At 36.9% G+C, this 22191-nt stretch overlaps 1 protein-coding gene across 7 annotated transcripts in view; it reads right to left on the bottom strand.

Annotated features, from left to right (window-relative positions):
* Window positions 1-22191, bottom strand: part of HERC4 (HECT and RLD domain containing E3 ubiquitin protein ligase 4) — a 124567-nt gene that overhangs the window by 61816 nt on the left and 40560 nt on the right. For 6 of the 7 annotated variants that reach the window (XM_068982137.1, XM_068982139.1, XM_068982140.1 and 3 more), the window contains exons 5-8: window positions 20677-20898; window positions 19475-19566; window positions 13525-13655; window positions 859-1019 (exon numbers count right to left, since the gene is read on the bottom strand). In XM_068982137.1, coding sequence (XP_068838238.1) covers window positions 859-1019; window positions 13525-13655; window positions 19475-19566; window positions 20677-20898 — 606 coding nt within the window. Of the gene's footprint in view, window positions 1-858; window positions 1020-13524; window positions 13656-19474; window positions 19567-20676; window positions 20899-22191 lie in introns of those variants that run through there. The other variant, XM_068982141.1, reaches the window with a different exon arrangement.

The following is a 22191-nucleotide window of genomic DNA, read 5'->3' as shown; positions in this document are numbered from 1 at the left end:
CCAGGTCTCCTGCATTGTAAGCAGATTCTTTAACATGTGAGCTACCTGGGAAGCCTTATGAGGTACTGAGTCAAGTCAAATTCTGAGAGACAGAATGCAGAATGATTGCCAGCTAGTGGGAACGGTGAATGGAGAATTGTTGTTTAATGAACAAGAAGTTTTAGTTTTGCAAGATGCAACGAGCTCTGGCAGTAGCTGCACAATGATGTAAATGTCCTTAACACTACTGAACTGAGCACTTTAAAAATGGTTAAGTTCATAAACTTTGTTAAGTGTATTTTACCATAATCAAAAATAAAAAACCAAAAATATTTCCCTCCCACTGGTCTCTAATTGGTTTCCACCCTCTGAAACCACTTTCATTATTTTATTTATCTTGTGTTTTCTCAGGCATATGCTGCTGCTGCTGCTAAGTCGCCTCAGTAGTGTCCGACTCTGTGCGACCCCACAGATGGCAGCCCGCCAGGCTCCCCTGTCCCTGGGATTCTCTAGGCAAGAACACTGGAGTGGGTTGCCATTTCCTTCTCCAATGCATGAAAGTGAAAAGTGAAAGTGAAGACGCTCAGTCGTGTCCAACTTTTAGTGACCCCATGGACTGCAGCCTACCTGGCTCCTCCGTCCATGGGATTTTCCAGGCAAGAGTACTGGAGTGGGGTGCCATTGCCTTCTCTTATGCATAAACAAGCAAATATAAATAAACTAAACCACAGTATATAGTATTCCGTATCTTGCTATTTTCCCTAAACAATGCATCTTGGAATTCTTTCATCTCAAATGTAGAAAAGTTTACCTCTTAAGAGCAACATTTTAACAACAGTTTTAGCATGTGCTGCAAAGCTTTAATATAAAAGAACTTACCAAAATCTGGTGGACACTGCCCATTATAAGGAAACCAATTTCCTTTCACAGTGAAAGGACTTTTCCTGTTGCTTGTTGAACCAGTTCCCAGCTGTCCATTACCACCAAGTCCAAAAGAATAAATTCGTCCTGATGAAGGAACAAAAGCAGAAGTGTGCTGCCTAGAGTAAAATGACAGAAAACCTCAGACTTAATGTTACCTTTCATGTAAATATAAAAATAATTTACATTTAGAAAAGCACAGTGAACATTACTGGTATAATTTTTCTCTTCAAAAGTAAGTTAATAAGACCATAAGAGTTTTCAAGTTTTCTGTACAAAATTTTATTAATAGCCTTATTCTATACTGAATGAATTCTGTACCACACAGGTAGACTGCTTAAGCATGGTCCAGAAAATTCCCACAAATGTCCGAATTTAAAAAGACCCAGCTCTGTACTGGTATCTCTTACACTGTATGATTCAGCACTAGAGGCAACATCTAACTGCTGTCCAAGGAAATCAGCCCACCACCTTCTCGCTCAGGTTCTAGCTTAAAGCTGTATTCTGTAAGGGCCTACACCATGTGGGTATCACTCAAAAGCTTTAGTGTAAGAACCACACAGAAGACTGGTACATATAAAAATGTATGGTAAGACAATGTTTTCTTTCTTCAAAAGAAAATGATTCTTATGTATACACACTCAGATTTCTCTAGAGGTACCAGAGTGGAAGCAAACAAATTACAAACCTAAGAAATTACAAAACTGAAGCTAGCGAAAACCCACTAATCCTGAATCTGTCCAACTCCCTCTGAGGCTTCATCAGTATATATTTAGGAATGGGCTACAGGTGACCATCCAGTTCAGGTGTTGTGTTCCTCAAAGTTTCATGGATTCAATCAAGTCTGGCAAATTCTTATGTTATTTCTGTAAATACTGTCTCTCTCCCATGTATTCAATGCTCTTCTTGATAATATTAGACAAATGTGTTATCTTCCCAACACTCTAACAGTCTTTTAACTTCTCCTAAATATCCATATCCCTTGTGACTAATTTCCCTAGATCTGTTTTTCATATTATTACTTTTCTCTTTAGCAGTATGTCCAACCTGCTGTTTCCATTAGCCACTGAATTTAAATATTTAACGACTATGTTTTCTCCCATTTCTAGTTCTTCTTTTCAAATCATCCAGACAGTTACTTCACTTAAAACCCTTAATACATTGTGAAACATAATACATATACATCAATTCAGGACTATTCTGATAAGTCCCAAGCCTACTTTACAACAGTCTTGTGGTTACAAATTCTGAGGGAAGATCCAAACAAGAAACTAAGCCAAGGCCAGAAAAGTCTCCTTAAACTAGCAAGAGAATATTTCACTGTGGACCCTTCCCATGAGGTGGCTTTACTGGGAGGAGATGGTTTCACAGGCCTCAAGACCGCCTCTACCACTTCTTCGGTCGTACCTCCTATTCCAAATTCCCTTGCCATCTGTGGTATACTGCTTATAAAAACTGCCGAAGTTATTCCATTCCCTATACCCATTACCCTTACAATATGACTTTTGTAGGGATTCCCATCAAGATAAGGAATCTATTTCTCCATGTCTTAAAACTGGTCTCTGGCCTACGGCTTGCTTTGAACAGAATGAAGCAGAAATGACTGCATGAGGTGACCCTAAGCCTAACAGGTGGTTTTGCATTCTTTACCTCTCTCTTTTGGAACCCTGCTATACTATTATAAGCATAATTTAAGGTCAGCTTGAAGGATAATATACAATCGGGAGCAGAGATAAGCCAACCCAGCTAAAGACCCCACAGACTACCCAGCCCCTATCCAGACCATCAACTGATCAACTGAGTTCAGTTAAGATGAGAACTGCCCAACAAAGCTCAGCTCAAATCACTAAGCCACAGAATTAATAGCTAAATAGGTAATTATGTCAGTAATTTGGGGGTCGTTTGTCAAGCAAAACAAGCTAATTAATACATTACCCAGATTGGCAAATTTTTTCAGAGTTGCTCCAGAGTCAGTTCAAACTAACAGGTATTATTTTCATATTTCCTTGTTTTTGCCCAGTGGAATTCTCTTTACTTCCTTGCAAACTAATCTATGCTATTTACTTAAAAGGACCTTTTGATTCCACATTTTCAAGTCATCTAGCCTGTCATATAACTGAAAAACTAAGGAGACTCTAACAACCATCTCATTTCAGAGCCAGATGAGCTAAAGTTAATCCAAAATTTTTTAAATCAAGGATACACATTTAACAAAATAAACCACAAATGAGCTAGTAGAAAGGCTATGACAAACACAGACAGCTTCTTAAAAAGAAAAGAACATCACTTTGCTGACAAAGGTCTGCACGGTGAAAGCTATGATTTTTCCTGCAGTCATGTACGCATGTGAAACTTGGACCATAAAGAAGGCTGAACATGGAAGAATTGATGCTTTTGAACTGTGGTGCTGGAGAAGACTCTTTGGAGTCCCTTGGACAGCAAGGAGATCAAACCAGTCAACCCTAAAGGAAATCAACCCTGAATATTCATTGGAAGGACTGGTGCTGAAGCTGAAACTCCAATACTTCAGCCACGTGATGCAAAGAACTGACTCATTTGCAAAGATCCTGACGCTAGAAAAGACTGAAGGCGGGAGGAGAAGGGGACGAAAGAGGATGAGATGGTTGGATGGTATTACCGACTAGATGGACACGAGTTTGAGCAAGCTCTGGGAGTTAGTGATGGACAGGGAAGCCTGGCGTGCTGCAGTCCATGGGGTCACAAAGAGTCAGATATGACTGAGCAACTGAACTGAACTGATGCAAAGAGACGACTCACTGGACAAGACCCTGATGTTGGGAAAGACTGATGGCAGGAGGAGATGGGGGCAACAGAGGATAAGACGGCTGGTTGGCTTATCGACTCAATGGACACGAGTTTGAGCAAACTCTGGGAGATAGTGAAGGACAGGGAAGCCTGCCTGGCATGTCGCAGTCCATGGGGTTGCAAAGAGTCAGACACAACTGAGCGACAGAACAACAAGCATATAAAACAAACTGCTGTGGCTGAAGAAGGGCTTAATGTTGTCCAGTTCACCTCCTTCAGGAAGTAGTACTGTGATATTTTAAAGGAACATATCAATAATTTGAAAATTACTGCTCAATACTAGTTCATTAAATTCCTCCACATACTGGTCTACTAAAGGTGTGATTCTTAATCCTGGCCACATTTTGGAATCACCTAGGAATGAGCCTAGGCAACAATACATATTACTAAAAACTCTCCAAAGGATTACAGCATAGAGTTAGAGCCACTGAACAAACATAACTATCTGAAGTCACATATTTGATGTAATAGTTCAAAAACAGTATGATACTATACTACTGGAATTTGAACCCTTTCCTTTTAGATTATCGCCTTGATGAGTTCATATTTCTGGTATCCCTTGGCTGCTTCCTTCAAGAAGTTCCTGACAATTATTTGTTAAGGAAATAATACATAGTTCTTGTAATACCAACTACCTGCAAATCAAACTGGTGAAGATATCAACTGACATTCCCTCTGTAGATAAGTTCTTACATCTCTATCAATATATAACTGAAATTCCTCCCCCAATCCAATAGTTAAATAAATAAAATTAGAAAGAACTAAGTTTACAGAGCTAAGAATAACTGTTCAAATCATGCTCATTTTAACTATGAAGAATTACAAAACTGGATTAACAGTAAATAATGTGATATCTCACAGGAGACTGATTAAATATTTCATCAGAAAAAATTACTTAAAAATATTTATAATCTTTTAATGAATTATGCATGAAGTTGAACAAGGAAAGTTGAACTCTCTACACTTTACTGAATATATATTCATGTATAACTTCAACAGTCTAATAAACATTATGCTAGTAAACATTTCTGCCCACTTACATGTTGAGCTTTTATTTACCTTTTACAACAGATCCTGATGAAGGCTTTGACAAATTATTCCCATACATCATTTTTCAAATACATGGTCAAACAAACAAAACTGAGCAAAGAAACAGGGCACTCTGAACTTATCCCAGCATAAAGAACAATAGAAACAGACTGCTAAAGATTTCAGATGTTGAAATTTTCAAACACAAGAACCTAGAATAATTATGTTTAATAGTTGCTTAATGTCCAAAGAAATAAAGGCCAAGGCTGAAAACTGACCAATAGCTAGAAATATTAAATTAAAAAAACAACTTTCAGATTTTTAAAAAGAGTATGAAACATTAAGACTGAAAAATCACAATAATCACAATTGAGATCTTAAAGGTTTAACAAAAAATACATATAGTATGGGAATTAGCGAACTGAAGCATAAATCATAAAAATAATCAAGAACGCAGCAAATAGAGGCAAAAAAGTGGAAAGTTAAGAGAGAAACTATGAGGTGGAGTGAGACGATTTAATACACATCCAATCGGGGCTTCCCTGGCAGCTCAGTGGTAAAGAATCTGCCTGCCAATACAGGAGACATGGGTTCAGTCCCAGATCTGGGAAGATCCCACATGTGGTACAGTAACTAAACCCATGCACCACAACTATTAAGCCTGTGCTCCAGAGCCCAGAAGCCACAGCTACTGAGCCCACAAGCTGCAAATACTGAAACCCTCAAGCCCTAGAGCCCACACTCTGCAATGAGAGAAGCCACCACAATGAGAAGCCCACGAACCACAACTAGGGGGTAGGCCCCATTTGCCACAACTAGAGAAAAGCTCATGCAGCAACACAGAACCCGTACAGCCGTAAATAAATAAATAAAATTCTTTTTACAAATATACATCCAGGGTCCTATGAGGAAAGGAAAAGCTGTATCGAAAGAGATAAAGAGATTAGAATTTCCCATAACTGATCAAAGATATTACTCCACAGATTCAAGAAGCCCAGTAAGAAAATGAGGAAATTCATTCTTTAACAAATGAAAGCAAAACTGAAGAGACAAAGAGAAGAGACAAATTGTCTTCAAAGGAGCAACATACCAACAGCTGAATTCTCAAATCTGAAGCCAAAAGACAGTGGAATGTTATCTTAAAAGTGTTGAAAGCAAACGCCAAGCTAGAATTCTATAACCAGCAAAATCATCCATGAATGAAGGTGCAATACAGGCATTTTTTAAATATGCAAAGAAACAGCAACCTGCAAATCTACATAAAGAAAGTACCAGAGGGTAGTTGCTAAATGGAAAATGATACTAATTATTATAAAAATTAAAGAGAAAAGAAGGGAGTAAATGCATGTACAGCCATTTTTATTTGTGCACTGATTATATGACTGGGGGTTAATAATATATATAGGATGAAAGTCAGGAAAGGTAAATGAAGGTCTTCAACTCCTGGGAAAGTATTAACATAAATTAAAGATTAATGTTATTTCTAGAGCAACAATTTAAAGTTTCCAAATTTCCAAAATGGGTATAGTTAAGTTCAGTGGCTCAATAGTGCCAGACTCTGCGACCCCAGCCAGGCTTGCCGTCAATCACCAACTCCAGGAGCTTGCTCAAACTCATGTCCAAAGAGTCAGTAATACCATTCAACCATCTCATCCTCTGTTGTCCCCTTCTCCTCCTGCCTTCAATCTTTCCCAGCATCAGGGTCTTTTCCACTGAGACAGTTTTTTGCATCAGATGGCCAAGTACTACAGCTTCAGCTTTAGCATTAGTCCAATGAATATTCATGTGTCCAATGAATATTCAGGACTGATTTCCTTTACGATTGACTGGTTTGATCTTCTCGCTGTCCAAGGGACTCTCAAGAGTCTTCTCCAACACCACAGTTCAAAAGCATCAATTCTTCAGTGCTTTTTTTATGGTCCAACTCTCTTATCCATACATGACTACTGGAAAAACCATAGCTTTGATTAGATGAACATTTGTCGGTAAAGTAATGTCTCTGCTTTTTAATATGCTGCCTAGCTTTGTTATAGCTTTTCTTCCGAGGAGCAAGTGTCTTTTAATTTCATTGCTGCAGTCACCATCTGCAGTGATTTTGGAGCCCAAGAAAATAAAGTCTCTCACTGTTTCCATTGCTTCCCTATCTATTTGCCATGAAGTGATGGGACCAGATGCCTGATCTTAGTTTTCTGAATGTTGAGTTTTAAGCCACCTTTTTCACTCCTCTTTCACTTTCATCAAGAGGCTCTCCTTCACTTTCTGCCATAAAGGTGGTGTTAACTGCTTATCTGAGATTATTGATATTTCTCCCGGCAATCTTGATTCCAGCTTGTGCTTTATCCAGCCCAGCATTTTGCATGATGTACTCTGCATATAAGTTAAATAAGCAGCGTGAGAATATACAGCCTTGTCGTACTCCTTTCCCAATTTTGAACCAGTCTATTATTCCATGTTCAGTTCTAACTGTTGCTTCCTGACCTGCACACAGGTTTCTCAGAAGGCAGGTCAGGTGGTCTGGTATTCCCATCTCTTTCAGAATTTTCCAGTTTGTTGTGATCCACACAGTCAAAGGCTTTGGCATAGTCAATAAAGCAGAAGTAGATGTTTTTCTGGAACTCTCTTGCTTTTTCTATGATCCAGCAGATGTTGGCAATTTGATCTCTGGTCCCTCCACCTTTCCTAAATTCATCCTGAACATCTGGAAGTTCTTGGTTCATGTACTGTTGAAGCCTAACTTGGAGAATTTTGAGCTTTACTTCATAGTGAGTGAGATGAGTGCAATTGTGCAGTAGTTTGAACATTCTTTGGCACTGTCTTTCTTTGGGACTGGAATGACCTTTTCCAGTCCTGTGGCCACTGCTGAGTTTTCCAGATTTGTTGGTGTACTAAGTGCAGCACTTTCACAGCATTATCTTTTAGGATTTGAAATAGCTCAGCTGGAATTCCATCATCCCCACTAGCTTTGTTCATAGTGATGCTTCCTAAGGCCCACTTGACTTTGCACTCCAGGATATCTGGCTTGAGGTGAGTGAAGGGGATAACACCGTTGTGGTTATCTGGGTCATTAAGATCTTTTTTGTATAGTTCTTCTGTGTACTCTTGCCACCTCTTCTTAATATTCTGCTTCTGTTAGGTCCATACCATTTCTGTCCTTAATTGTATCCATCTTTGCATGAAATGCTCCCTTGGTATCTCTAATTTTCTTGACAAGATCTCTAGTTTTTCCCATGCTATTCTCTTCCTCTGTTTCTTTGCATTCACTTAGGAAGGCTTTCTTATCTCTCCTTGCTACTCTTTGGAACTCTGCATTCAGATGGATATATCTTTCCTTTACTCCTCCTGCCTTTTGCAATTTCCAAAGGAAGGCTTGGGTGATAAACTGCAATTAATTCTGATTAATTTCAGCACTCTGCACAGTATTAGCTACCTACCCCTTCACCCTCAACCCTGTGATAGGCAGTTATCCAATGATCCAGGAGTATCTTGGACACAGCTTGTGGGAGCCAGAGCAGGCTATACGGATTCTGTCCTTATATATGAGATCAGTCCTCTGATCATTGATTGCAGCTTTTGATTACAGAGGACAGACACAAAAGGAGGATAAGTCTCTTCTGTAACCCTTCTGAGCACTGTCACAAGCCTATTCTCCAGCTGAAGACTTCCAGGACTGAAAGGGCTGGTGTGTATGTTGTTGTTTTTTAATTTTATCTTCTTCTATTTTCTTCCCTTTATTTCTTTTGCCCCTTTTAAAAGTCAGTTGTTTAAGATCTAGGACATTGAAATGTAACCGAATATAAAGGGGAATTTAGAAAGTCATTCTGCATGCCCAGGAAAAGGTACAGTCTCAGAAAAGAGCTGAGAAGACCTTAGGCTTACAGTTCAATCTGATCCTTGGCACAGAGACAATCTGTAACAATCAAAACAAAACAAAAATAAGCAAACCCTAGAGAAGAAGGAGAATCTTTTTTCCAGAGTTACCACATTTTAGGTTCAAAGGTCCACTTTTCAAAAAGAAAAAAAAAAATCTCAGAGAATTTTAAAAATTACAAAAGCATGGCCCAATCAAAGAAAAAAATAAACCAACTTGGGAATGCAAAATGATACAGCTATTTTGGAAGGCAATATTACAATATTATCCAGCAAAAGAGCTCTTCATTATTTATCCAAAGTAGTTAAAACCTATGTCTATAAAAAACTTAAACAGAGATGCTCCTAACAGCTTTATTTGTAACTGCCAAACCTTAGAAGCAACCAAAATTTCCTTCAGTAGGTGAACAGATAAACAAACATATCTAGACAGTGGAACATTATTTAGCATTAAAAAATAATCAGCAACCAAATTATGAAAAAACACAGAGGAACCATAAATGCATATTACTAAGTAAAAGAAGACAATCTGAGAAAGCTACAAAGTATGTAATTCCAACTATGATATTCTGGAAAAGGCAAAACTATAAGAGTAAAAGTCAGTGATTGCTAAGAGTTAGGGTGTGGGGGGGATGAATAAGAGGAGCACAAAGTATTTTTAGGGAAGTGAAAATACTCTATATAATTACCACAAGGGTGGATGCACATCAATATACATTTGTTCAAATAGAATAAACCCTAATGTACAATACGTATACTTGCAATAATCTGTCCATGTAGTGATGAAAAGAAATTTTCACATATTGAGGTATGGGAAGTCATTCTGGCTTACACCTAAGATAACACAAATTTAACGCTAATTAAACAGCTGGTTTGTGGCCTATCAAACATACATCCTATACCTGCTCTAATTATTAAAGGACACAAGGACCAGAAATAAACAATGTCCATGGTAAAAATAAAAATTAAATCCCTGCTCCCTTCCTGGGATGCCAATCCTGGCACTCCTTTGATGATAAAAGACTCTCTTCCCAGGTTCAAGGCCACAGGGACTTGCTGCGTACATGCTCATATCTCTTTTAGAAACCCTGAAGCAATCTATTCATGACTTGTTTGATGGGTCTTTGTTCTGATACGATATAAAACTGTGCTGAAAAGTATGCTTTTCTGGAGCAGTTCCTCAGTTATCTGAGAAGCTGTCTTAAAGCTCCTTTCTTTTTTCCTATTATGGACTGTTTAATTACAAATTAATTTTCTTGTGAACCTAAAAATGCTGTAAAAAAGTCTACTTTAGAAAAATGAAACAACCAGGTGATGAACCTTAATAGACTAAAACAATTTCCTAAAGATACTCAAATAACTAAAGAAAAACATGAAAACAGTCAAGAAAACAGTATATGAAGAAAATGAAAATACCAATAAAAAAACAGAAAGCCTGAAAACAAACCAAAAGCAAATTATGGAGATGAAAAATACAATAACCAAAATTGAAAGTTCAGTAGAGGAATTCAAAGGCAGATTTGAGCAGAAAGAAAATGAATAAGGGAATTTGAAGATAAAACTGAAATTACTAAGTCTCAAGGGGGAAAAAATGGAGAAAAGGAAACAGAACGTAAGGGACCTATGGAACATCATGAATTGCACCAAAAAGGCACTGTAGGAGTTCCAGAAGGTAAAAAGAGATAAAGAGAGACCATCTGAAGAAGTAATAACCAAAAAGTGTCCAAATTTGATGAAAAACACAAATATCCAAGAAACTCCAAGTAGAATAAACTGTAAGAGACCCATACTGAGACACATTACAATTAAATCATTGAAAGACAAAAAGAGAAACTTGAAGGAACCAAGACAGAAGTGACTTGTCACATACAAGCAATCCTCAATAGGATTACCAGCAGATTTCTAAGCAGAGACTTCGCAGATCCGAAAGCAGTAGGCTTATATATTTAAACTACAGAAAGAAAAACCTACCAACCATGAATTTGATACTCCCTCATAGCTCAAGCAGTAAAGAATCTGCCTGCAATGTAGGAGACCCAGGTTCGATTCCTGGGTTGGGAAGGTTCCCTGGACAAAGAAATGGCAAACCACTACAGTATTCTTGCCTGGAAAATCCCATGGAAAGAGGAGCCTGGGAGACTACAGTCCATGAAGTTGCAAGAGTCGGACATGACTTAGCAACTAAACCACCACCAAAATTCTCCTTCAAAAATGAGAGAGAAATTAAGACATTTATAGATAAAAGCTGAAGGACTTTGTTATCACCAAACTTGTCCTTTAAGAAATACTAAAAGAAATCCTACAGTTGAAATGAAAGGACACTAGTTACTCAAAGCTGTATTACAAAAATAAAGATCTCAGTAAAGGCAAATATGGGGCTTCCCTGAGAGCCCAGCTGGTAAAGAATCCACCTGCAATGCAGGAGATCCTGGTTGATTCCTGCCTGGGTTGGGAAGATCCACTGGAGAAGGGATAGGCTACCCACTCCAGTATTCTTGGGCTTCCCTTGTGGCTCAGCTGGTGAAGAATCCACCTGCAATGCAGGAGACCTGGGTTCAATCCCTGGGTTGGGAAGATCCCCTGGAGAAGGGAAAGGCTATCCACTCCAGCATTCTGGCACAGAGAATTCCATGGACTATATAATCCATATGGTCACAAACAGACAGGACTGAGGAACTTTCACAAGTAAATATACGGGTGATTATAAAAGCTAGTACTATTCTAACTCTGGGTTTTTTCCTCCAAATTTTGTTTTCTACAGAATTTTAGAGACTAATGCATAAAATTATTAATTTTTTTGGACACACAAGGTATGTAAAAGTTATCTTGTGACACCAATAACTGAAACCGAGTGGGGACAGAGTCATATAGGAACAGAGTTTTTGTATGTTATTGAAACTGACTTTGTATAAATTTGAGTTCGTGTGTAACTTTAGGATATTAAATGTAATCCCATGGTAACCACACACACACAAAAAAATAGCTACAGAATATACAGAAAAGGAAATAAGGAAAGTAAAACATTTCACCCCAAAAAATAAACACAAAAGACAGTAATGTAGGAAAATCAGCAAAAAGACATACAATGAAAACTAAAAAATATTCCTGAAAGAAATTAAATAAATGGAAAGATCCCACATTCATGGATTAAAAGACTTAATATTATTAAGATGTCAATACTTCTGAAGTGATCTACAGACTCAATGCAATCCCAATCAAATTGTGGAAATACAAATTAAAATCATGATTAAGGCCACTATATATCCATGAAATTAGCAAAAATTTTAAGGTGTAACAATATCAAATTGATAGTGATGGGAAGGTAAACTAAACTGGTGTAACCATTCTGGTAAAAAGGATAACATTAACCTGTAAAATTCAAGTATACTCTATGATCCTGGGAAGCCCTGGTGGCTCAGCAGTTAAGAATCTGGCTGCTAATGCAGGAGACACAGGTTGAATCCCTGGGTCAGACACATCCCCTGAAGAAGGAAATGGCAACTCACTCCAATATTCCTGCCTGGGAAATTCCACAGACTGAGGAGCCTGGCAAGTTACAGTCCACGGGGTCACAAATAGTCAGACATGACTTAGTGACTGCTGCTGCTGCTGCTGCTAAGTCACTTCAGTCGTGTCCGACTCTGTGCGATCCCATAGACGGCAGCCCACCAGGCTCCCCCATCCCTGGGATTCTCCAGGCAAGAATACTGGAGTGGGTTACCATTTCCTTCTCCAATGCATGAAAGTGAAAAGTGAAAGTGAAGTCGCTCAGTCATGTTCGACTCTTAGCAATCCCATGGACTGCAGCCTACTAGGCTTCTCCATCCATGGGATTAAACAACAACCAACCCAGAAATTCCATTCTAACTATACACTTTAGAAACATTAAAGTTTATGTATATCAAATAATAAATGTTCAAAGCAAAATTATCTGCAATTCCCAAAAATGGAAATACCCAAGAGTCCATCAGTAATAGAATGAGCAAATAATTATAGAAGCATACAGTTGAGTAAAACAGCAGTAAGACCTAACGATGGAGAACCATGGCTATACATAGATGGATAATCACACACATGATGTTAAAAAAAGAAAGAAAAGGAAGTCACCAAAGGCTACCTGCAGCATAATTCTGTGTATCTGAATTAACTGTTGGAAAACTAAATTATATTATATAGAGATATATACTAGCTGGAAAAAAAATTAAGCTAAGTGGTCAAAACCAAGTTAGTCAAGCAAAGGATATTTTGCCTCTGGGGACCAAAGGTAAAGCTCAATTACAAAGCTCAGACTCCTATTTACTCCCAAGAACTGGGGATGGGGAAATCAGTATTCCAGTTCAACTTTCACCACTGATTAATCTTATGTCTTAAATAATTAATTAGTCAATTTGTTCACTCTTTAAAGAAAAAGGTGGACAGGCAAAAGAAAAAAAGACTATAACTTCGAGTGTAATGTCACATGGAACGGCACTGTTCAAAAAGGAATGACCCACAAATGTTACCACAGCAAAAGTGGAAGAATCTACAATGTTACCTTGCATGCTACTGGCATACTATAAACAAACAAGTCAAGGGCAAAATCCTTCTTGCCAAGAGAATTAATGTGTACATCGAGCAAAAAGTATCCTAAGAGCCAAGACAGTTTCCTGAAACATGTGAATAAAAATAATCAGGGAGAAAAAAAGGAAGCCAAATGGAAAGGTACTCAAGTTCATCTGAAATGCTACCAAAGCAGCATACTCTGTGAGAACCAATGGAAAGGAGCCTGAGCTGCTGGAAGTCATTCCCTGTGAATTTGTGGTATAATAACAGTAATAATAAAAAGACCCCTGGATTGTTAAAAAAAAAAAACACTTAATAATTGGGTTATAGATCAAAATACTCTTTTCTATAACCACTTACCTTCCACAAGCAATCTGAGTGACAATGCTTCCCATAAGTTCAAAAACTTTCCTTGGGTTTATTTCATGACTGGTAGAGTTATGACCCAACTGACCATACCCTCCAGCTCCAAAAGTAAACACTCCACCTTCCTAAAAAGAAGACAAAATCTTTTGTGATTAGAAAGCCTGATAAAAGGAAATAATCTTCAGGAAAGTAAGTTAATCTTTAATATAACTATGGAGTCAATTTTCTTTTATATTGTCTTCTTAATTTAATGGATGATAAGATAGCTACCTTTTCAAGGTAATACATCTTAAAACTAAAAGTTTTAGGTTGGTATTGCTGATTATTTTCACATATTTGCTTCCATGGTGGCTCAGAGGTTAAAGCGTCTGCCCGCAATGCGGGAGACCTGGGTTCAATCCCTGGGTCGGGAAGTTCCCCTGGAGAAGGAAATGGCAACCCACTCCAGTATTCTTGCCTGGAGAATCCCAAGAACAGAGGAGCCTGGTAGGCTACAGTTCACGGGGTCGCGAAGAGTCAGACACGACTGAGCGACTTCACTTTCACTTTCACTTTAGAAGTATTTATGGTCATCATCAAACCAATGATGACAATAATGATGACAAAGTCATCATTAAACCAATACTATTTTTTGCACTGCCTTTTAGTATCCTCATATTCTTGTCAAATCACAGAAAATTTCATAAAACCTAAAAATGGTATCATTTTCAATTTCCAAAGTACCTCTGCAAAGAAAGAAAAAAGTGTGTATAAACAGAGCACCCAAATATACCTACTCTTAGCATAGTGTTACTGAACTATAGACAATCTTTAAAATATTTATCATAAAATACATAACTGGATTAAAGGTAATCTTTTTTAAAAAGTATTTCAGGGATGACAGTTTAACAAAAGCACAGTATTTTTTCAGTTCAATTGCTTTTCTTCATAGTTGCAGCTATGTAAACAAATTTAGCTATTAAATGAAAGGAGAATAAGAGTATTTATACAGACTGCTACGTCAGGAAATTAATTTTTCTGTTTAAAATCTTTTTATCATGGGAAATTTCAACAAAGACACAAAAGTAAAGACAAATATATATATATATATTTATGTATCTACATATGAATTATCACATAATCATCACTTTCAACTGGTAAAACTTAGACAACCCTGGTTCATTGATAGCCTTCCCACCCCCTTTTGGGGGGTATTTCAAAGCAGAAAACTGTGCTAGAAATACTTTAAACTAGTAAACTGTGGTCAATAAATCATTTCACCTATAAATGGGCATGTATTCTCAATGGTACGTAACTCTAAAAGATAAAAATATATAATACAATACTACTATGCTGCTGCTGCTGCTAAGTCGCTTCAGTCGTGTCCGACTCTGTGCAACCTCATAGACGGCAGCCTGCCAGGCTCCCCCGTCCCTGGGATTCTCCAGGCAAGAACACTGGAGTGGGTTGCCATTTCCTTCTCCAATGCATGAAAGTGAAAAGTAAAAGTGAAGTCGCTCAGTCGTGTCCGACTCTTCGTGACCCCATGGACTGCAGCCTACCAGGCTCCTCCATCCATGGGATTCTCCAGGCAAGAGTACTGGAGTGGGGTGCCACTGCCTTATCCGACACTACTACTATACACAAAAAAATTATAATTTCCTTCTTTGGACAGAAATAGCATGGGGTCGCAAAGAGTCGGACACGACTGAGCGACTGAACTGAAGTTTTATTTCTCAGGTTTTTTCATCTTACTGACATTACTGACTTGACATAAGATCGTGAATATTTAAAATATACAACATGACATATATATACTCTGTGGAATTATTACTACAGTCAGATTAATTAACACATCTATCACCTCATATACTTTTTTGGGGGGAGGAAAAAGCTCAGATCTCCTCTCAGCAAATTTTAAGTACAGAATACTGTATTGTTAGTAGTCACTATGTTGTACATTAGATCCTCAGAATTTAAAAATCTTAAAACAGGAAGTTTGTACCCTTTGACCACATATCCCCATTTTCCTCATGCTCCACACCCTGGGAACTACCATTCTACTTCTTGTTTCTGTGAATTTGACTTTCTATTCCTAATTGCCTTCCCTCTCACTTTTTTTTACACAATTCCATGTATAAGTGATACCATTAAGTACTTGTCCTTGCCTGGCTTATTTCACTTAGCATAATGCCTCCAGGCTCATTTATGCAGTTACAAATGAAAGCATTTCCCCTTTTTATGACTGAATAATATTCCAGTATATGTATGCATGCCCACACACACATGTACACATCACATTTCCTTTATCTACTCATTTGTCAGTGGACACTTTGGCTTTTTAAATATCTTGGCTATTGTGAACAATGCTTCAGTAAAATGAGCATAGTTATTTCTTTGAGATACTGTTTTCATGTCCTTCAGAAATACATCCAAAAGTGGGCTCACTGGATCTTATAGTGGTTCTATTTTTAATACTTTGAGGAATCTTCATACTGGTTTCTGTAGTGGCTGCACCAAGTTGTACTTCCAACAGCAGTGTATAGGGTTCCCCTTTCTCCATATACCTGTTTTGTTTTTGTTTTTTAATTATAGTGATCATAACAGATGTGAGTTTGTGGTCTTGATTTGCATTTCCTGAAGATTGTGATGTCAATACTGAGTACCTTTTTCATGATCTTTTGGTCATTCGTATATCTCCTTCAGAAACTGTCTATTCAAACCCTTTGCCCATGTTTAAATTAGACTGTTTCTCAGTCATGAGTTATGTGAGTTCCTTATGTATTTTAGATATTAACCCCTAACCAGATGTATGATTTACAAATATCTTCTCTCGTTCCACAGGATGAGTTTTCATTTTGTTGATTGTTTCCTTTGCTGTGCAGAAGCTTTTAGTTTATTTTTGCTTTTGTTATCTGTGTGCTTTTGGTGTCACATCCAGGAAATGACTACCAAGACTCATGCCAAGAAACTTTCTCCCCAGGTTTTCTCCTAGGAGTTTACAGTTTCAGGCCTTACATTTAAGTCTTTATTCCATTTTGAGCTACATTTTGTAAGTGGTGTGAATTAGGGATCCAGCTTTTGCATGTGGATGTTCAGATTTCCCAGTATCATTTATTAATGATGATGTGTGCTCTCAGCATCTTATCAATGATTTGCTGCATTTATTTCTGACTACCTAGGACTGCAAGGAGATCCAACCAGTCCATCCTAAAGGAGATCAGCCCTGGGTGTTCATTGGAAGGACTGACGCTAAAGCTGAAACTCCAATACTTTGGCCACCTCATGCTGAAGAGCTGACTCATTGGAAAAGACTCTGATGCTGGGAGGGATTGGGGGCAGGAGGAGAAGGGGACGACAGAGGATGAGATGGCTGGATGGCATCACTGACTCGATGGACGTGAGTCTGAGTGAACTCGGAGATGGTGATGGACAGAGAGGCCTGGCGTGCTGCGATTCATGGAGTTGCAAAGAGTCGGACACGACTGAGCGACTGAACTGAACTGATATGCAGTATAGTGAAAATAACTACTAATTTTCCTAATAACAATAAGACAACAGAATGCAATTTAAGAGGCTCTTTGTGAATTCGATTTATCTTTAGGCTATTTCCCACTAGTGATGTACAACAAAATACTGTACTTTAAAATCACCTAAAAGAAATCTTCTGTAGTTGTGCCACTAGTAATTCTGTAGAACTGTTTTAATATACAAATATAAGTTAGCTTTTTAATTATGTTTAAGAGTTTCTAGGTTTCAAAGTCAAAACACAAGGCAAGGCTCATTTGGTCTACCTATTCTTTTCAAATATAAATAACATGTATCTTCTTTTTCCTTAATGGTAATATATCCTGAAAATCATTCACAACAAAATAGAGATCTTCCTCATTCTGTTTTACAGGGAGTGACACTACACGCAGTGGCATTACCAGTTTATTCAATTAGTCTGCTACCGTTAGGTATTTGGATTTCTTCTATTCTTTTGTTATTAAAATATTACCACAGCAAACGGCCTTGTGTATACATAATTTTGTATCTTTGGAATAGATTCTTAAAATTGCTAAGGGATTGATAAGTCAAAAGGTATATGTACATGTAATCTGCATAATAAATTTATAAAAGAACTTGAAAAAGACTGACATATTTATGGTAGTGTCCTCATATCTATTAACATGCATGTCTACTTATTCTGTTTTTAAATTTTGTGGGTATTTTTTAATTTTTCCTGTTTGTTTTACGCAAGGAAAACTGCTTTGTAAAGAAATCCTAATCTATCTTCAAGAAGTTCTTGCAGAAAAGCAAAAGGCATTGATACACAACTACAGTTTAAACAAGGAAAACTAAAAAATATCTTACTTTTGAAATAGTTAAAACTATCTAATTTTGTTGAAAATAATATATACTAAAAATTCCAGTGATAAGCTATATTTTTCTCTTTTGAGAGAAAAATACAGAAGATTAACAGAATTCACATTAAAAAAAACTCAATAAAGACTTAAAAATCTTGGGAAAATAAGATAAGTGCTTATCTGAAAGGATGAATTTGAAAAGCATTAACATGTGAGTATTTCTACCACAAAGTTAATCCTAAAAAATAATATTATAAAAAATATTCTTTACTATTATGTTCAACACAGCTTACTTCTAAATATCAACGACAGAAGAGAATCGCTAAAATTTGTAACTTGCCAACAGTGATTACATCTGTAATTTGAACTTTTTTTAAAATCAATAAAATATGGAAATAAGATTAGCAGATATAATAAAACTTCCTTATTCAAAAGTACAATAAAACTTTTCTAAAAATTAACTTTTGTAATTGGTCATTATAATATTTTTTAAAGTATCTTTGCTGCTGCTGCTAAGTCACTTCAGTCGTGTCTGACTCTATGTGACCCCACAGATGGCAGCCCACAGGCTCCACCGTCCTGGGATTCTCCAGGCAAGACCACTGGAGTGGGTTGCCATTTCCTTCTCCAATGCATGAAAGTGAAAAGTGAAAGTAAGTTGCTCAGTAAGTGTCCAACTCTTCGTGACCCCATGGACTACAGCCTACCAGGCCCCTCCTCCATGCGATTTTCCAGGCAAGAGTACTGGAGTGGGTTGCCATTGCCTTCTCCGAAAGTATCTTTACTATACTGTATTTGATAAGGACTGAGAATATTTCTTATTTTAAAATTTCCAGCGGGGGGGTAAAAGTGTAGAATTTTTACAAATCTGATGAGAAGTAATTTTTCCTTGACAATTTTATCTACTACACAGGATAAACAAAGATAAAGGTGCAAAAATGTTAATCTCTAATTCAGTCAATGATAATTTGCTAGTTCCTTTATGTTAACATGACTATAGTAAATAACACTACTGGTAAAGGTTACCCTATTTTCATTTTACTTCTAGAGAATTATACAGTATTGATACTGAACTGGTACATATTCAAGAAAGTGAGAGGTCGGAGTTAAAAAACCATTAGCAAGATAGTGATGAAAGCTCTTTATAACTGCTTGCATAATACTGATTCTTGGCCTAGGGATAATAGAGGAATTCAGTCTCCTCTGTTACTTATTATACTTATAAGCTACAGAGAAGCTAAATTAAAATTGGGCAGAGTTACACAATATAAATGAGATTGATACACAAACCACAGTAAGCTTGACAAACTAAAAAGAAATTATTTCATTCACAATATTATTCAAGCAGTATTTAATATTAAGTTGAAAAATGCAACAATATGTATCATCACCACACAAACAGCAGATCACAATTCACATTTCATAACATAGAACAGCTGAAATATAAGGTAAACTGTTTTTGAGAACAGATGATAACCTAAGTCCCTTTTTCAAGATAAATGATTTTTTAGACATCAATAACCCTCAGGGTTTCAATATACATATCATTAAGATATTCACTAATTACAGAAATAACTACCATAAATATTAATTAAAGTTTTACAGGAGTACAGTACCTTGGTTAGTGCAGCAGTATGATCTTCTCCACAACAAATATAAACTATTTTCTGAGTTCTTAGTGACTTTAGTAAATTAGGAACATACCTATCTGAAAATTTCAATAAGAGAACAGTTAACAAACGTATTAACGAACAGTATTTTTAAAATTAAAACTCTTCTACAATGTGTTTCTCTACAGCTTTCCCAACGGTGGAAGACAGCGATAATTAAACCATTTTAACAACTCAATAATTTTGTAGTAAAAGGCTAAGTTGGGTTGCCAAGTCTTTCTTTCTATTCCTACTACAGTGATAAAGAAAGGTCTAAAAAGGGGAATTTAAATTCTAATCTGCCTCAATGCCAATCTACACTCAGGAATCAAGGAATTTCAAAGCTTTTTGACTGCTTCTAATACATATACATCATTCTTTATATCTACCTCATGATAATTAAGCTCAAGCATCCTACTTTGAATTCTAAAACTATACTTTCTGATGTTTCCTAGCAGGAAAGATACAATAAATATCCTAATCTGACATAGTTTTCTTATGCAGAACAAAATATTTTTAAATTCTAAGAGTATTATTTGTTAACATTTCCAGTTGTTATAGATCAACAACTCACTTTTGTCTAACTCATTATAATTATGTTGAACTTTATTAAATCAGTTTTTGTATTTCAAATATTGGCATTCAATCTAATGCAGCTATGAAAACTCAGTTCCCAAGATCCCAATTTAAGTAGTTATAATTTTTTAAAATTCAAAAAGTTTATTTGTAAGACATTAGCATCACCATTAACAGATTAATTAAATGACTCAGATATAAATATTTCTTTGAAATATTCAAATAGATGAACACTTCTTGTTACTTTTCAAGATAATTTTACAGCTTTTTTCAACTGATGGTAGCTGATAATGTGGTTACCAATCTGAAGTAATGTTTTTCTCAATTTTCTTTTAGTAACCATTCAACAATGAAGATTTTTGTCCAGATATACTTTCTCCATTTTATTTTAGAATAAAATACTATTTTTGGCCTTCCCACAATCTCCTAAAAATATTATAAGGTGGAATTTTTAAACTAATCTCTCCATCCCCACCTCAATCCCAAGGAAGATTTGGGTATACTTCTCTCTGACACTAAGAATCACTAATCCATATCAAAAAATCATCTCTCTATAAAAGTATAGAGTATATCTATAAAAAATGCAAACCTACCATTTTCATCATTAAGACCTAGTTGACCAAATTTGTTGCGTCCCCATCCAAAGATAGCTCCAGAAAGGGTGAGTACAAAACTATGGGCTCCTCCGGCCGCAATTTGCATGAAAGGGATTCCAAGTAAAGACTTAATCAGCTGTGGTGAAGCTTGCTTTTTACAGTCAATGCCTAAACCCAATTGGCCATATTTATTCTGTCCCCAACAGAAGACTTCACTTGCTGTAAAACAAAAATCATAAATTACTATTTTTCTCACACACACAAAAATTCCATTTTAAAATCATCAGTTATTTTGGGACATTCGTCCTTACACTGGATGAAAATACATATTCCTCCTTACTATTATTTCTTATATGATACTACCTAGAAGAATCCATATTAGTAGAGTTTTAGTTTGACTCACTTTATCAATGAATAGGGTAAGTCACATAACTGAGTGTAATCTCATTTCCTGATGTTCCTTAAGAAAGTACCATCTCTTTGATATACCTCAGGCCTCATTTTTATTCTATGATTTCTCCCAATAGGGACTCATTTAAGCTCAAGGCTTCAGTTACCAATTACCTTTTGAACATCTTCAAAATTTATCACTACCCTATCTCTCTCCTCTAATAGATTACCTGACAGCTATACTTCGATATTTGAAAGGTACTTCCCGTTCAGCATGCCCTAAACTCAATTCACGACCCCCTTCCTATCTCCCATACCTGGATCTCTTCCTAATGTTCCTCATTTTCAGTAAATAATCATCTTAGCAGCACAAGTCATAAACACAGGGAGTCATCCTTCAAATTCCCCTCTTCTCTTACCTTACATACAGGTTTTTATTAATTAATCTATCACCTATCAATCAAGTCATATACAGTTTTCTTTCTAAAGAAAAATATGGCCAATAGATCCACACCTACCAGTTTCACCAGGTTCTTACAATAGTTCTCTCTCAGTTCAGTACAGTTCAGTTGCTCAGTCATCTCCGACTCTTTGCAACCCCATAAATCACAGCACACCAGGCCTCACTGTCCATCACCAACTCCCAGAGTCTACCCAAACCCATGTCCATCGAGTTGGTGATGCCATCCAGCCATCTCATCATCTGTCGTCCCCTTCTCCTCCTGTTCCCAATCTTTCCCAGCATCAGGCTCTTTTCAAATGAGTCAGCTCTTTGCATGAGGTGGCCAAAGTAATGGAGTTTCAGCTTCAACATCAGTCCTTCCAATGAACACCCAGGGTTGATCTCCTTTAGGATAGACTGGTTGGATCTCCTTGCAGCCCAAGGGGACTCTCAAAGAGGCTTCTCCAACACCAAAGTTCAAAATATCAATTCTTCAGCACTCAGCTTTCTTTATAGTCCAACTCTCACATCCATACATGACTACTGGAAAAACCATAACCTTGACTAGAAGGACCTTTGTTGGCAAAGTAATGTCTCTGCTTTTTAATATGCTGTCTAGGTTAGTCATAACTTTCCTTCCAAGGAGTAAGCGTCTCTTAATTTCATGGCTGCAGTCACCA

This window comes from Capricornis sumatraensis, chromosome 10 (genome assembly GCF_032405125.1).
Source record: "Capricornis sumatraensis isolate serow.1 chromosome 10, serow.2, whole genome shotgun sequence".
NCBI classification, from domain to species: Eukaryota; Metazoa; Chordata; class Mammalia; order Artiodactyla; family Bovidae; genus Capricornis; species Capricornis sumatraensis.
This window is presented reverse-complemented; position numbering and strand designations above follow the sequence as displayed.